The sequence below is a fragment of the Pongo pygmaeus genome, chromosome 13 (assembly GCF_028885625.2).
Source record: "Pongo pygmaeus isolate AG05252 chromosome 13, NHGRI_mPonPyg2-v2.0_pri, whole genome shotgun sequence".
Lineage (NCBI taxonomy): Eukaryota > Metazoa > Chordata > Mammalia > Primates > Hominidae > Pongo > Pongo pygmaeus.
The window spans coordinates 125,562,281-125,578,468 of NC_072386.2; the positions used below are offsets into that span (position 1 = coordinate 125,562,281).

General features: G+C 52.6%; 1 protein-coding gene and 1 long non-coding RNA gene across 6 annotated transcripts in view; one reads left to right on the top strand and one right to left on the bottom strand.

Annotated features, from left to right (window-relative positions):
• Positions 1–2,475, top strand: part of COL5A1 (collagen type V alpha 1 chain) — a 209,774-nt gene extending 207,299 nt beyond the window's left edge. For both annotated transcript variants that reach the window (XM_054500702.2, XM_054500703.2), the window contains exon 66: positions 100–2,475. In XM_054500702.2, the coding sequence (XP_054356677.2) occupies positions 100–246 (147 nt within the window). In that variant the 3' untranslated portion in view covers positions 247–2,475. The remainder of the gene's footprint in view (positions 1–99) is intronic.
• Positions 1–16,188, bottom strand: part of LOC129043760 (uncharacterized) — a 44,927-nt gene that overhangs the window by 17,417 nt on the left and 11,322 nt on the right. The window lies entirely within an intron of this gene.

The window sequence follows — 16,188 nt, forward strand, 5'->3', positions numbered from 1 at the left end:
CCTGGGTTTTGGAGCCAGACAGATTGTGGGGGGCGATTGGTAAACCCCAAGACCCCCCACTGTTCTTAACCACCAGCCACCTGTCTCCCTCTTCCCCAGACCAAGAAAGGCTACCAGAAGACGGTTCTGGAGATCGACACCCCCAAAGTGGAGCAGGTGCCCATCGTGGACATCATGTTCAATGACTTCGGTGAAGCGTCACAGAAATTTGGATTTGAAGTGGGGCCGGCTTGCTTCATGGGCTAGGAGCCGCCGAGCCCGGGCTCCCGAGAGCAACCTCATGACCTCAGCATGCCATTCGTTCGTGAGTGTCCCGTGCACGTCCTGATCCTGGACAGTGAAGGCTTCTCCCTCCCCTCCCGCCTGACTTCATCTACGCCTCGGCACCACGGGGTGTGGGACCCCAGCCCGGAGAGAACAGAGGGAAGGAGCCGCGCCCCCACCTGGAGCCGAATCACATGACCTAGCTGCACCCCAGCGCCTGGGCCCGCCCCACGCTCTGTCCACACCCATGCGCCCCGGGAGCGGGGCCATGCCTCCAGCCCCCCAGCTCGCCCGACCCATCCTGTTCGTGAATAGGTCGCAGGGGTTGGGGGAGGGACTGCCAGATTTGGGCACTGTATTTTTTTCTAAATTCAACTTGAAGATGTGTATTTCCCCTGACCTTCAAAAAATGTTCCAAGGTAAGCCTTGTAAAGGTCATCCCACCCTCACCAAAGCCTCCGTTTTTAACAACCTCCAACACGATCCATTTAGAGGCCAAATGTCATTCTGCAGGTGCCTTCCCGATGGATTAAAGGTGCTCATGTTTTTGTGAGTTTTAAGTAAATATTTGTATTGTATTGTTATAAACGTTAAGTGTGCCTGGCTGTCAATCATGCACGGAAACCCAGTCTCAGTCCCCCGGACAGAATGGGCGAGGCATGGATTCTGGGTTGCAGTACAGTTCTGATTAGAAATAGGAACTCTCTCCACCCCCGCCCTGGACAAGAACGTGCAATAAATTGGAAGTTTGCCCGGGGCAGCAAAAATTTATGCTGCCGTTGAAAAGCAGGTACCAGTGCCCCTTCTCAGACAGTTTTTGATTCGCTCTAGACTTTTTTTTTAATAGGGAGGGAAAAAATTTGATAATTTTCTTTTTTCTACATGCACTTAGACTAAAACACAGGTTCAGATTAATTTTATTTGCTTCCTTTTTCCGCTTTTCTTCCCCCAGAGCCTGATGGGAGAATGTCCAGGGCAGGGAAACCACATTTTTTTGTAGGTGATAACTCAATGAAAATTGGTGCTTATTTTTTACACTTCTCTCTTGTGGTGCTATCTATCTGTTTTAAGGTCTCCTTGAAGGCGCACCGGGGTACCTGGCCATGCCTCGTTCTCCCTGCTTTATCCTGTTATTGCCTCCACAGTCTGTTGCCAAGGACTCTAAGATCAATGCACGTCACTTTCCTTTCCACTGGGCAGGATAGCCAAGCACGCTCCCTCCTGCGCTCTCCCGCCCCGGTGCGTCCACTCCCGAGGGCTGTTATGAGGACTGGGTTGTGCCTACTTGATTTGAAAACACACACAAGCAATAAAAAGCCTCTTCCTGCATTGTCTGTGGTGTGACCATAGCAGATTGTATTTGGTTCCTGAATGTTTGTGGTGCTAATTTCTGTGTTTGTTCCAAGCCGTTCAGTTGTGCCATGCGCTGCCTTGGTAGATGGAGTAATGTACAATGAACTCCGTGAGTCTCTCCAGGGCTGCCTGCAGCACGTCTTTTCCAAGTAGCCGATTTGGATTCCCATCTCACATGTCCTGGATGTGAGCATCAGCGGCTCCAGAGCTCAGGGCGGGTGAGGTCCCCTTTGGGGAACCCTTTCCTGGCCATCGAGGTCGGGGGGCTGCCGTCTGTGGGCAGGAGGACCCGAGGGGCAGCCAGGAAAGGCGATCTCTTCACTGTGAAAAGTTGCCCGGGTGCAGTGCCTTTTCCTTCTACCACGAGGAATGCAGGCTGGGCCCTCGGGGTGAGCCCGCGGGGCTCTGGTGCTGTCCCCCACCCCCACCCCCACCAGAATGCAGTTCCAGCTTAGGAAGCCACAAACAAGCCACCCAGGAGGAACAAAAGACCGCCAACGTGGATTTTCCAAATTTCCCTGGAAAATAAGTCTTGCTCTTGCCAAAGAAAAGTCTGGCTTGGAGAGTCTCTGGAGCCCAGGATGCCAGCGTGTGCCAATGACTGTCACCTTCACCTCTTCAAAAGAAAAGCCATAGCCGAGGACTGTCCCGCAACCCCTGTGGACCGCGTCTAGGTCATGTGATTCTGTTTTCATTTCTCATCCCTTCCAATTTGTCCTTTTCTCCTGCCATTTTCTTCCTTTGTGGTCCCTTCAAAGTTGTTATAATTTGTACTGAGCTTCAAAATGTGTCCCGTTCTCCCCAGACCACTCTAGCCACAGTATATTGCAATAAAATTACTTCTTATATTTGCAGAAATTCTTTTGGTGTAATTAATTTTTTTCCTCTCAATATATATTGGACAAACGCTGGCAAAAAGAAGAAAATGGTAAGCAAAAAACCCAAGATAAAGTTTCTAGGACACTCAGGCCTTTTGAAATACAATGTCAAATGACACATTGAACATTTTCAAAAAATCCGCTAGACATGTCATAAGTTTTAACTGTAATGCCCAGGAAAGGATATCTTAAAATATTCTAAACTTGTGTAACAAAGGAATAATTGTAATAGTTTTTCAATAAATCGAGTTGGGTGTTTCCATCGTAAACAGATGTGAGTGACTCTCTTCTTAAGGGTGGCCAGGCCCCTTCCAGACAGGACTGCACACAGTCCCAGGATGCTAGGAGCTCTAGAGATAATGACACTGGCCACCCGGAGAAAGGAAGGGATGGCCCTGGCCGTTCTTAGGTGGAGCTTGTCCCTCAGGAGTGGCCAAGGCTGGTGTGGACAGCTTTGTGCCCTTGGGAGGATGTTAGAACATAGCCGGGCACCAGCCCAAGAGGTGTTTCAGCAATTGCTGGGCGTCCACACCACCGTGTACTGGCCTCACTCTTCACCCCAGGCAGTCAGCACCCTGTGGGAATGTTCTGGAAGCTCTCCAGCACTGCCCTTCCAGCTGTGTAGCAGGATTAGACTCCCTGGCTCCTTGTGGCTAGGGGTCGGGGAAGGCATGGGGCTCGTTCCAGCCGATGACCTTGAGCCCACATGTCATTTGCCTCTTCCGGTCTGAAGGTGTGGTTCCCTCATGCATAGCACCAGCCACGTTTCATGGAGGGCTGCATCACCAGCAGCTTCCCTGAGTGAACCCCCTGCCAGCTGGAGAGAACTGGTAGCAGGAGCAGGAGAAGCACATTTTTGTTTTATTAAAGCCACTGATATCAGGGACTGTTTATTACTCTGCCGAATAACCTACGCCAGTGGGTCTCCAGCAGGGTTTGGGGACCAGCAGCAATGGTACCACCTTGTTAGTGCCAATCCCTGAGCCCCATCCCAGAGGTGCTGGCCCAGATGCTGTGGGAGAGGGCTGAGTCCTCTGAAAGCAGGCCTCTGAGCAAGTCTGCTGCACGGTCAAGCCGGAGAGCAAGTAACCTAGGTGATCCTGAATTGTGTAGGTGCTTAAGGACGGGGCGACATTCACAACAGAAGGGTGATCTGCAGCATTGCCCAGGGAAGCTGTGGCCATTGTGAGAGGATGGGAGGCTGTTGACCCATGTCATCCACAGGCAGAACATTGGGTACAATTTGATCACTGTGATAGCTCAGAGGTAGATTATGAACTCAGAGCTTGCAGCCCTTGGGGAGGAGGTCGACGTGAAATGATGGTTGGCAGGCTGGATGCCTGGACTCCATGTGGCAAGGTACCACGTGGCAGACCAGCTCTGGAAAGAGCCAGGAACGAAAGGAAACGGCACATGAATCAAGGATGTGCAGAGTTGGAAGAGGCAACCGTTTCCCAACATCAACTGTTTAAAGACCACATTGAGAGACGACAAACGCCAATTAAAACTCAGTCATCATGAATTTGAGCAGCCTATCCCTTTCTTAAAATCCTGGAGTAGATTAGGATGGCGCCTAATAAATGCATTTGAGTTGGGAAAGTGACTCCGGCAATGGATGCTCGCAGTCGTCAAAGGTTGACTGGTCTGAAGGTCCCTGCCATCGAATGCAGAACAGGAGAGAGAGCAAGGCAGGTGGGCGGACAGTCGGCGTGGTGCCTGCTGGTGGAGCGGCCAGAATCACACAGGTGGGCAGCTGATCTGTCCTCCGGAGAGGCATCCTGCAGAGGGGCCCCAGCCTGGTCTGGAGGAGTCGGTGGCTCAGACTCACAATGACCCTTTGACCATCCCAGGCAGCAGGAGGCTTGAGGTCTGCTCAGCCTCCAGGGACTGCCCCGTCCTATGAAGTGCCTTGAGGGTGTGGGCAGGGAAGCCTGGGAAGGGAGGAGCCTCCCAGGAGCTGAGATACTGGCAGACGCTCTGCTGGAGCAGCACCCCCTTCCCGGGTGCAGCCTCTGGAGATGCTCCCTTTGCAACTGGCTCCAGAGATGACTGGAAAGAGGGATTTCATTTAAATGTACCACCCAGGTAGAGGCCGGCAACCGGGAGGGCCCTCTCTTCCCCGGGTCAAGCTCCAGGACAAGCTAAGTGAGGCTGGGCCAGGGGAAAGCCAAGGTCCTGCTGGCGGCGCCCTGGAGACAGAGTGACTCTCATCCAGGGGGTTACAATGCGACTCCTCCCCGCTGCCTGCAGGCACGGAGCTCAGCTACCTGCCAGCTTCATCTGAGGCAAGCACTGTGAACTCAGCCTCCAAGTGAGGCAACCAAGGCCAAGGCTCACAAGCGAGGCCCGCCCCTGGTTCCTTTGTGCACCTCGCCTCACCCCTAGAGCCTGGCTGATAAAAGCACCTGCCTGCAAGCTTGGCTGGAGGACCGGCACTGGGCCTGGTGCCTCGTGAGTGTTCGCAATGAGTGTCCCCAGGAACGTGAGCAGAGCAGCTGGGCTCAGCCCCCACACCTCTGCCTCCTGCTGTCATGGCCCCAGCGATTCCTCAGCGAGCACCTGAGCATGTCCTGGCCTGGGCTGGGTCTCCTGAAGACAGGGTGCCGGTCCCCAGTCTCGGCCTTGGAGGAGATGAGATCCGCTCCCTGCCCACCGTGTCCCTGTGAGAAAGACGGAGCGCTGAGGCCAGGGCTGTCGCAGCTCGCTGCATCTGATAAGTCCAGGGTGGGATTCATGTGGAATGCCCAACAGGAGTGGATGATCACTGTCCTTCTGTTTTAAGCATTCCCAGAGGGCTGAGTTGATCCTTGCTGGATGAGGGAACGTCTGTCCCCATGAAAGAGAAAGCAGGTTGTCACATTCCGGAGGAGGAATTAATTCAAGCTTCCTGTATTGGAAGAGATGTCCCTCAGCCCCCTTTATCCTAGCACCCTGGGCCCTCAGGGTGTCCTCATCATGACAGAGAGGAAGGAAGGCGTGAGGGGAAGTGTGTGCACACTAGCTTGGCGGGGCACAGAGGCTTTGCCAAGAAGCCTTGTCCCTGCAAAGCTGGGCCCCTGGGCTCCAGGTGTGGGGTGAGGGAACCTCCTTGCCTGCCAGGGCCCTTGTTCACTAAGATCCTAGCCTGCCTCAGACAGTGGCCTCCATGTGGGCCACGGGTGGGCTTCTATGTAGATGTTCATAGAGACACCTGGCTCTCAGTCAACCTGCCTGACTGGGGCCCAGGACAGCTGGGATCCAACTGATTTCTCAGTCACAGGGAGGCCGGTGGCTGAGCCATGGCACAGTTGTGGCCCAGAGTTGTGGGACTCCCCTCGCACCCGTCATGCAAGGGGAGTCCCATGATTTCTCAGGGTTGTAGGTGACAGCTCTGGGAAGTTTCCCAGGGAGAAGGAATCCTGGAGGGAGGGTGCATGCCCCCAGTCTGCCTTCCTTGCCTCCCTCCTCCCACTGGCCTCAAGGAGTTCTGCCATGACATCCATTCATTCATCCGTTCATCCATCCATTCATCCATCCATGCATCCATTCACCCTTTCATTCATCCATTCATCTATCTATCCATTCATCCATCTATTCATCATTTATCCATCCATTAATCCATCTATTTATTTATCCATCCATCCATCCATTCACCCTTTCATTCATCCATTCATCTATCCATCCACCTATTCATCATTTATCCATCCATCCATCTATTAATCTATTCATCATTTATCCATCCATCCATTCACACATTTGTTCACCCTTTCATTCATCCATTCATTCATTCACCTATCCATCCATCCATTCATCCATCTATTCATCATTCATCTGTCCATCTATCCATCTATCCATCCATTCATCTATCCATCCATCCATCTATTCATCATTTATCCATCCATCCATCCACTCTTTCATTTATCCATTCATTCCTCCATTCCTTCAGTGGCAGTTTATTGACCACCTGCTGTGTGCCCGGCGGGAGCAGCAAGGGAGAACCCACCCTCAAGGAGATGCCACTCCAGGGGACAGGGGCTGACCAAGACCCACAAGGCAGGGGTGAGGTGTGCCCAGAGGAATGAGACCTGAGGGAATGTAAAGGGGAGGAGACAATGTACATGTGTGTGGTGTGTGTGTGGGGGTGATATGCATGTGTGTATGGCACATGTGTGTGCATGTGCTATGTGATGTGTGTATTTTGCATGTGCTATTTGTGTTTATGTGAAGTGTATGTGTGGTGTGTGTGTACCTGTGTATGTGGTGTGCCTGTGTGTGGTGTGTGTGTGCCTGTGGGGAGCTGTGCCTGTGTGTGTGGTGTATGTGGTGTGGGGTGTGTGTGTGTGTGTGGTGTATGCCTGTGTGTGGGGGTGGTGTCTGTGCATGTGCCTGTGTGGTGTGTGTGCTGGTGTATGGTATATGTGTGTGTGCCTGTGGGGGGGCGTGCCTGTGTGTGTGGTGTGTGTGCGCCTGTGGGGAATGTGCCTGTGTGTGTGGTTTGTGCTGTGTCTGTATAGTGTGTATGTGGGTGTGGTGTGTGTGCCTGTGTGTGCATGGTGTGTGCCCGTGTATGTGGTGTGTGTGCTTGTATGGGCCTGTGTGTATGGGGTGTGTAGTGTGTGTGGTGGGGATTGAAGTGCTCTCCTGGGTGACCAGGGCCGCTGGGATGGTTCTTTCTGCCTGGAGCCCAGTGGGCAGGAAGGGCTTTGCAGGAGAGGGAACAGCAGGGCAGAGGCCAGAGGGAGGCGGGAGAGGGAGGGGAAGTGGGAGGGGCTGAGACAGGGAGAGAAGCCACACGGGGCAGTAACCCAGACGCAGGCTGGGGGCGGTGCAGACCCATGAGAGTGGGTCACGCTCTGGCTCCAGGTGTTTCAAAGGTGGGGTTGATGGGATTTGCTGAGAAGAGGAGGTCGAAAGTGAGAGGAGAGAATGCCAGAAGATGCTCAGCCACAGGCATGACCCCCACAGTGCCACAGGAGCACACACACATGTGCACACACGTTTACCCACCGACAGCTGTGGCCTGGTGAGAACAGGCTGAGGACAGCTGCCTCAGCGACCCAGGCTCAGACGCCACCAGTGCCCCATGTGCTGCTCAGAGCTCTTGTCTACCCATTTGCACATGGGACCCGTGAATGGAGGCGGCACTCTGGCCATGTGCCCAGAGGCCCCCCTCCTGTCCTGCAGATGTCTTGGTGACGAAACCCCATCCATGCATGTGGAGGAAGGTGGGGGCATCCCTGGAGCTGGCCTGTGCCAGGCCAAAGTGTTCCTTCAAGCTGCCCAGGGCTGTCCTAGTGAGTGTCCCCAGGCTCTGGCCACCCAGGAGGGCCAGGGGTGTCTGCATTCAGGAGTGGGTTGGAGAAGGGGAAGATGGGAGAGCCGGAAGCTTTTGCAACTGCTCCAGGGCCATTGGGAGGGTGCAATTGGCTGACACCTGGAACTTCATTTATGCTTATCCCATGTGCCCACTGTGTGGGTCCAGCTCCCAGTGCGGACACCACCTCCTAGCTCTCACTAGCTCATGCAGGCCTCCAGGGCCCTCCCGAATCCACACCTCCCAGGGCCGGGTCCTGGTTGTTCCCTAGTGGGGAGCTGCGCCTCTCTATCACCAGCAGGCATGTGATCACACCTCCCAGGAAGCACAGGATCACACCTCCCAGGAAGCACGGGATCACACCTCCCAGCAAGCACGGGATCACACCTCCCAAGGAGCGTGGGATCACACCTCCCAGGAAGCACGGGATCACACCTCCCAGGAAGCACGGGATCACACCTCCCAGGAAGCACGGGATCACACCTCCCAGGGAGCACGGGATCACACCTCCCAGGGAGCACGGGATCACACCTCCCAGGGAGCACGGGATCACACCTCCCAGGGAGCACGGGATCACACCTCCCAGGGAGCATGGGATCACACCTCCCAGGAAGCACAATATCACACCTCCCAGGGAGCATGGGGTCACACCTCCCAGGGAGCATGGGGTCACACCTCCCAGGGAGCATGGGGTCACACCTCCCAGGGAGCACGGGATCACACCTCCCAGGGAGCACGGGATCACACCTCCCAGGGAGCACGGGATCACACCTCCCAGGAAGCACGATATCACACCTCCCAGGAAGCACGGGATCACACCTCCCAGGGATCACGGATCACACCTCCCAGGGAGCACGGGATCACACCTCCCAGGGGGAGCCACAGGTTCTTGATGAGACAAGGCCAGTGCTCAGCAGAAGTGCTCCTGGTGTTTCTTGGTGTCTGCCCATCAGTGGCCCCCCACTTGGCTGCCTGTTGGCGTCACCCGGGGAGCCCCCTAAAAGTACGCATTCTAGGTCCACCTCTAGGCCTTCTAAGCCAGGCCACCTGTGGGAGGCGGTGGTAGAACCTGCAGTGTGTGAGGTCCCACACCCCACCCCATAGGGTTCTCTGCTCGGCTGCACTTGGAGCTCACTTCACTTCACCTGCATGGAGACAGTAGCCCCACTCGTCCCCACACACCTGCACTTCTGCAGGAAGGGGTCTCCCGTCAGAGCCCACAGCAGGCTGGGCCTGCAGCTGCATGAAGTCAAATACTAAAACCTCCTGAAGAGGGATCCAGGAAACCACACTGAATAAAGTTACAGGTATGCACAGGTAGCATTGTGTATGCTTTAGATGAAGTTAGAGGTGAGCACACGAAGCATTGTGTGTGCTTTAGATGGAGTTGGAGGTGTGCCCATGTAACAGTGGGTGCTTTAGATGCAGACGTAAAACGTAAGCATATATTTTACATACTTATCATAGGAAACATACCACTGCATGGAGATGTGGGAGTCAGATTTAAATATTTCTAATATAATGAAACCTACCCGGACCATAAAACGGAGCCATTCATTCTGATCCAACAATCTCACAAATGAGACTTTGTCATGAGAACAATTTCAACAGAGGAGAAGAAACAGGCCAAGGATCCAACCACAGTGAGGCAGGCCGTCCAGGGAGGCGATGTGGCTGTCTGGGGGTGATGGATGTGCAACTGTAGTACATGGGAAAAGCAGACCCTGTGACAAGGTCCCACAGCCCTGGGGTGACCACTGAGGCATGGGAGGCATGGATGTTTGTCCAGATTTCCCCTGACAAGGCGGCCTGCAAGATAAGCAGGCAGCATTGCCATCCTTGCCCAAGGTCCCAGGGAAGCCCATCCTGACCTCCCAGCAGTGTTCAAGGGGACACTGCTCCCCCAGGAGAGCCCCTCCAGACATACAAGGCTCAGGCACACAGCCTGTGTTCCCAGAGTGGCCAGGTGTCCAAAGGACTCTGAGGTCTGGGAGACCCTCCCCAGCTCTGCGAGCTGTCCCCATCACGCCCTCAGCCTGGGAAAGACGGCAGGGGTTGGAGGGACTGGGCCTGCTCCTCCTCCCCTCCTCCCAGCTCCCCTCCCTAGCTGGGAGAACTTGCAGGCTGCCTTGGCTCGACTCAGGTTGGATTATGATGACCTAGTAGCCTCTCTTGGAGACTGGGGACTGTTTCTGTACCCCAGCCAGGAAAACATCACTTTCTCGTAATATCCCAGGAGTGAATACTTCCACAAAAGCCACATGCACTTTCTGCCCCAAACATCTTGCTTTTTTTCTTTCCAATTGACAAATGGAAATCACGTAGGTTTGAGAGAAGCCTAATTCCCCAACATCTGTTGAGAAGTGACATGTTTAACAGAGCAAGAATCTCACTACCCTTTGGGACTTTCTCAAATTCATTTTAAAACTAGAAGCCACTAGACTGAATGCTCCTTAGAAGGGTCGGGATGATTTCAAAGACTCTTCCTAAAGATGGGAGACTGATCACATAAGGGCAGCCTGCTCTGTGCTTGCATTCTTTACCGCTGTATCACAAATGATCCCAAAGCCTGGAGGCTCAAAACCGCACCTGTGTGTCATCTCACAGCTTCCGAGGGTCAGGAATCCAGAAACATCTCAGAGGATCTCTGCCTCGGGATCCCTCTTTCCCCAAAATTGCAATCAAGGTGTCACCCAGGACTGGGGTCTTATCTGGGGCTCATCTGGGGAGAGCTCCACTTCCAAGCTCACTCACGGCGGTTGGCAGCATTCGGGTTCTTGAGTGCCATTGGACTGAAGGCCTCAGGTGGTGACTAGCTGTTGGCTAGAGGCCACCCTCAGTTCTTTATGATGTGGGCCTGCCAGCACAGCCACCTGCTCCATCACAACCACAAGAGGAGAGGCTGCTAGCAAGATGGAAGCACCATCTTTCATGCCAATCACAGAAGGGATGCTCCATGTCTCTTGCTATATTCTGTGGGTTGGAAGCAAATTACTATGCCCAGCCCAGATTCAAGGGGAGGGGACTCCACAAGGCTGAGGGAGCAGCTTGGGGAGCAGCGGTGCCAGCTTTGGGTCAGCCTGCTTAGGGTTAGGAAGGCATGAGTGTCAATGCCTGTGTGCTCTTCAACTCTGGGACCTGAAGTGTGTTTCTTAAACATTCATGCATGGGATGGGTTGGAAGTGAGATGTCCGGCTGCCTGGTTTCCTCATCCACAAAACAGACTGTGCTTCCACAGCTTGTAGGGTCAGATGAGTTCATGGCTGGGACACACTTTCTCCCAGGGCCCCAGCAACTGTCATGCACTCAATCACACCGGTGCTGCTCACCACGTGCTGGCCAGGGGATCTCAGGGTGCCACTGATCACAGAGCAATCTCTTAGCATCCAGAACCTGCGGGGTGTGCGGCCTTGGCTTGGCGAGTGAGTATCTTAAGAGAAGAGAATGTCCTGCCTGCAATGACCTCAAGTATACCCGAGACCAGACTCACAACTGAGACCCCCGACCCCTGAGAGCCACCCAGAGGCTAGGAACCCCTAGGCTGAGCGCCTAGGAGCGCCGAGCCTGCTCTAAGCGGGTGGAGTGTTCAGGACGGGCTTCCAGGAAGAGGTGAGATCTCACCTTCCACAAGAAGGTGGAACGTGGAGATGTACCAAATAAGCCATTTGGATATCTTTCTCAAGTATGCCTTTGTGATGTCCGTCTGTCCGTTGGAGGTCTGCATGGAATGCTGTTCATGGAAGAGCCTTCTGCCCTCTGTGCTTGGAGGCTGGATCCTAGAGCTGAACCTCTGCAGCTCTCTCCCAGATTCCAAAAGATGAGAGCGCAAAACGAGAAGAGGTGGTCCTCCACAGTGGGGTAGAGGGAGCCCCCTTTTTCATAGCTGGAGCCAAGACGACCAGGGTGGGAACTTGGGCCACACGCCGCCAGTCCACGTTGGTCCAGCTCCAACCCTGTCCCATGGCAAATGTCATGGGGGAGGCAGCCATCCCCTCAGGTGAGGCAGATGGAGGTCGATGTGGGCCTGGGAATAGGGCTGTCCAGCATTCGCCGTGCCCCACCTGAGCTCCCACTGCCCATGCAGCACCAGCAGGCTCTGGGGACGGACGCAGATTCCAGGTGAAGTGAATCTGACCCAGGCCTGGAATGATGAATTCCCAACTTCCCTGACCCTGCCTGTCTGCCTCAGCTCAGGGAAAGCCGCCCTGCTAAGCTGGGTTCTTCCCTCCCGGGGGCATCCCAGGTGTGAGGAGTTCCATGGGGCTGGCTGGGTGCAAGCCTCCCACCCACTCCCAGCCATGGTACTGATGCCAGATGCCACGCCACTTTCTCAAGTTCTGTTGGCTTCAACTCTTCCTGGAAATACACCACTCCCATCTCATGCTCCCCAAGGCAGGGCAAGGCTCCATGAGCCCGTAGCTCTGCCTCAACTCCCTGGAGCCTTGCCCACCCAACTTTTGTGCCAGGCATGGGAGTCGATTAGATCAGTGCCGGGCACGCAATAAAGGCTGTGCTAGTGGGAGTCAGCCATGATCACCTCGTTCTGCACTTTCTTGAGAGACAGAGGCAGGGCAGATATTGAAGCAGGAGCATAGCCTGGCCCAGGGCTTTGGTTCTGATGAGAGTAGGCAGGGAGGGGGGCACAGTTCATCAAAGCTCCACATTCAGGCTCATGGTGGGCATGGAAGGTGTGGATCTGGGCTCCACGCTTGGAGCCGGGTGACAAGAGAAGATTGGACTAAAAGAAGAGAGCTGCTTCTCCTTCACCCTCCTTCACCCTCAGGGGAGCCTGTGGAGACAGAGGGCAGGGCCTGAGAGCCCCTGGAAAGGGCTGACAGTGTTCTCACACTTGAGCCTGCTTCAGAGCCACCTGGAAAGTTACCTGAAACCGTTTGCAGGGTGCCCTCTAGCTCCACCTCAACCCCTCCCTCCCTGCTGAGGGCCTGGTTCAGTAGGTACGGGGCGGCACCGAGAATGTGTGTTTCTAGAAAGTGTGTAGGTGTTGCTGCTGCTTGAAATAGGCAGGATTTGCTAGGCTTCCCAGACTTCTCTCAACTCAGCCGGGTCGTATTCAAAGTAAGGTATCTCCTGCCCAGTGGATTCACAAAAATATATCCCCAAGGTTCCTCTGACGCTAAAATTCCACTGTAAAGAAATTTACTTCTCCCATATAAAGCTTAGAATATCATTAAAATCCAAGTGTCTCGAAGACTTGACAGGTGGTTTTTGTTCTTGTTGTTTTTGTTGTTGTTTCAGATGCAGTTTCGATGTTTTGTCCAGGCCGGCGTGATCTCGGCTCACTGCAATTTCTGCCTTCTGGTTTCAAGCGATTCTCCTGCCTCAGCCTCCCGAGTAGCTGGGATTACAGGCACACGCCACCGCACCTGGCTAATTTTTGTATTTTTAGTAGAGATGGAGTTTCACCATGTCGGCCAGACTGGTCTCGAACTCCTGACCTCGTGATCTGCCTGCCTCGGCTTCCCAAAGTGCTGGGATTACAGGCGTGAACCACTACGCCCGGTCAGGTGTTTTTCTTATAAACCACTCTAGCAAGGTTCTGATCCTTTGGTAGAAATCAATTTGACAACCTTTATTTAGGGTAGAATTTTGGTACAGAAGAAAAGATCCTGAGAAAGAAAAGAAAGTGTGGAGGGCTCCTCTAATGGATGGAGGCCGAGTGTGCTGCACATGGCACTAAGAGCCAATCTCACCCACTTCATCACTCATCAGGGAGGGAGGTGTTATTTCTCTCCTGTTTGAGACCCCGCTGGGCATAACCATGGATGGAGGACCCTGCGGTCTCACGTACTGGTTTGTTCCACCCTAGCTGGCATCTAATTTTCCTCTGGGAGAAGAACATGATTGCTGCTCAGAAGAAAGAAGAATGAAGCGCCTGGACAAGAAGTGGTTTACAGATGAATGAGGGAGGGGAATTCACAGTTGAGAGAGCATCATAAGAAATGTCCTGGTGGAAGGGATGCAGATGCATTGTGTGCAGATAATAACAGCATTCCCCGTTTGGTCATAGGGTGGATGAATAGTGAAAGACAGTGCAGGAAATCAGGCATGGCCTGGAATATGGATCATGGCTTTGAACCCTTTACAAGGCCTTACACTGTGTTCAGGAGCAGTGGACACACATCCAGGGACAGGGTTTGAGGACAGGAGATGGACGTAATCACAGCTTGGCTTTAAAAATGTGCCCATCAATGACAGACTGGATGAAGAAAATGTGGCACATATACACCATGGAATACTATGCAGCCATAAAAAAGGATGAGTTCATGTCCTTTGCAGGGACATGGATGAAGCTGGAAACCATCATTCTCAACAAACTAACACAAGAACAGAAAACCAAACATCGCATGTTCTTATTCATAAGTGGGAGCTGAACAATGAGAACACATGGGCACAGGGAGGGGAACATCACAAGCTGGGGCTTGTCGAGGGGTGGGAGGCAAGGGGAGGGAGAGCCTTAGGAGAAATACCTAAGGTAGATGGTAGGTTGAGGGGTGCAGCAACCACCACGGCACGTGTATACCTATTTAACAAAACTGCACATTCTGCACATGTATCCCAGAACTTAAAGTATAATGAAAAAAAGAAAAAAAAAATGTGCACCTGGCATTTGGTGTGGAAGGCAGGCATAGGAGGCAGAGAGGCGGCTTCAGCAGTCTAGAGAAATAGTAATGACATGGGGGAAATTGTGGACGACAGTCACCCTGCCCACTGCCACCCCACTTGGTGCAGGAAGGGACCCCAGGCCACCTATACAGTCAACACCTTCCACACTGGCTCCCACCACTCCTCACCCCATCTTCTGCTCTCTGACATCCTGGCCCCCTTACTGTGTCTCAGATCCACCAAGACTTTTTCCTTTCTGTAAGACTTTACCCCAAATATTGCATATCTGACTCATGTTTTTCAGTTCTTGACTCAGATGTCACCTTTTCAGAGAGGCTTTGTGGAATTAAAAGTTCAAAAAAAAAAAAAAAAAACAACTCATACTTCAGACTTCTAGCATCTGACAGTTGAGAGACAGCTTACATTAGATTAACTCTCCTGTGAACAAAAATACTCTAGAAAACCTATGAAAATACAACTATTGGAAGGCAATGCAGAGTCACTACAAGCAGGCAGAATCTGGATGTGGAGGAAGCGACAGCAAGCAGGAGCCACCCCGCATGAGAGCTGGGCACCCCGACTTCCTCCCCTGGGCCCTTCCAAGTCCGTGGAATGCAGGGGCCACTGGTGAAGCAGAAGGCAGCTGTCCTGTGAGGCTGAGGACTTGCTGCCAGAGATTGAGGCGACTGCAGTGGCTGGGACTAGGGTGAGAAATTCCGAAAAAGAGGGAGCTGTGTGAGGAACCCCCAGCACCTGCTGACAGAACGCGTTCATAGCCTTGCCTGCCTCCTGGTGTCAACATGCAGAGATGTGGCCTCCCTCCTGGCACCTCTCCTCACCAAAGTGCCATGGGCAAGACTTACACAGAAACAGTGAGCCCCTCAGAACTGGCAGCTAAAAGCCCATGGCAGGCTGCCTGGATTCCCTGGCCCTTGGTCACCTGGATTCCAAAATACCAAATTGACATAGACTCTAATGAACCTGCTGGGGAGAAGCTGCTGGAAGGCTGGCACGGCTGAGCAGACATTCCAGCGGCAACCCAGGGTTGAGGAGACAACTGGAGTTCAAGCCCCACACTTTAATGAATTTGGCAAATCAGGCTTTCCATTGAGACCCAATGCTTAAGCATTATGTAAGCACCATATTCCAGAACTAAAGCTTTTACCTTAGGATTAAGGACAACACAGAACCCTTCTAACAAAGTCTAAAGCCAAGCATCCACAGAATCAAAAGTGATCTTCCAGCAACTTGCCTGCCTGCTGGCACAAAGCTCAGCTTTGTCGGAGAGAGGGTGCAGAATCCAGAATTCTATGACATAGCATTCACGATGCTTTGCACAGAATCAAGGCTTACTAGACATGCTGCAAGTGAAGAAGGAAAATGTAATCCGTAATTAAAAGGAAAAAAATCAATGGAAATGAATGAATGAGTGTTCAGACTCTGAAATTTGCAGGCAAATTATTTAAATAAGTAGAATAAATATGTTAATTTATATGCAAGAAAATTTAGATGTAATGAGTGGAGAAATGGAGGATTTCAAAAGAGATACGGAAATCTAATGACAAGCAAAGTATAAATATTAAAAGTAAAAATTTTGATATGTAAAATTAAACATTTATCAGATGGGGAATATAAGGAAGGATCAGGGAATACAAAGAAGTGTTGATAGATGTAGAAAGTAAAAAAGTTCCTCTTCAAAGTTTCCCTTCTTATTAAAGAATAAATCATAAGTATTAGAAATAATAGTTTCTTTTAAAGACTAGCTTTATGCTAGAC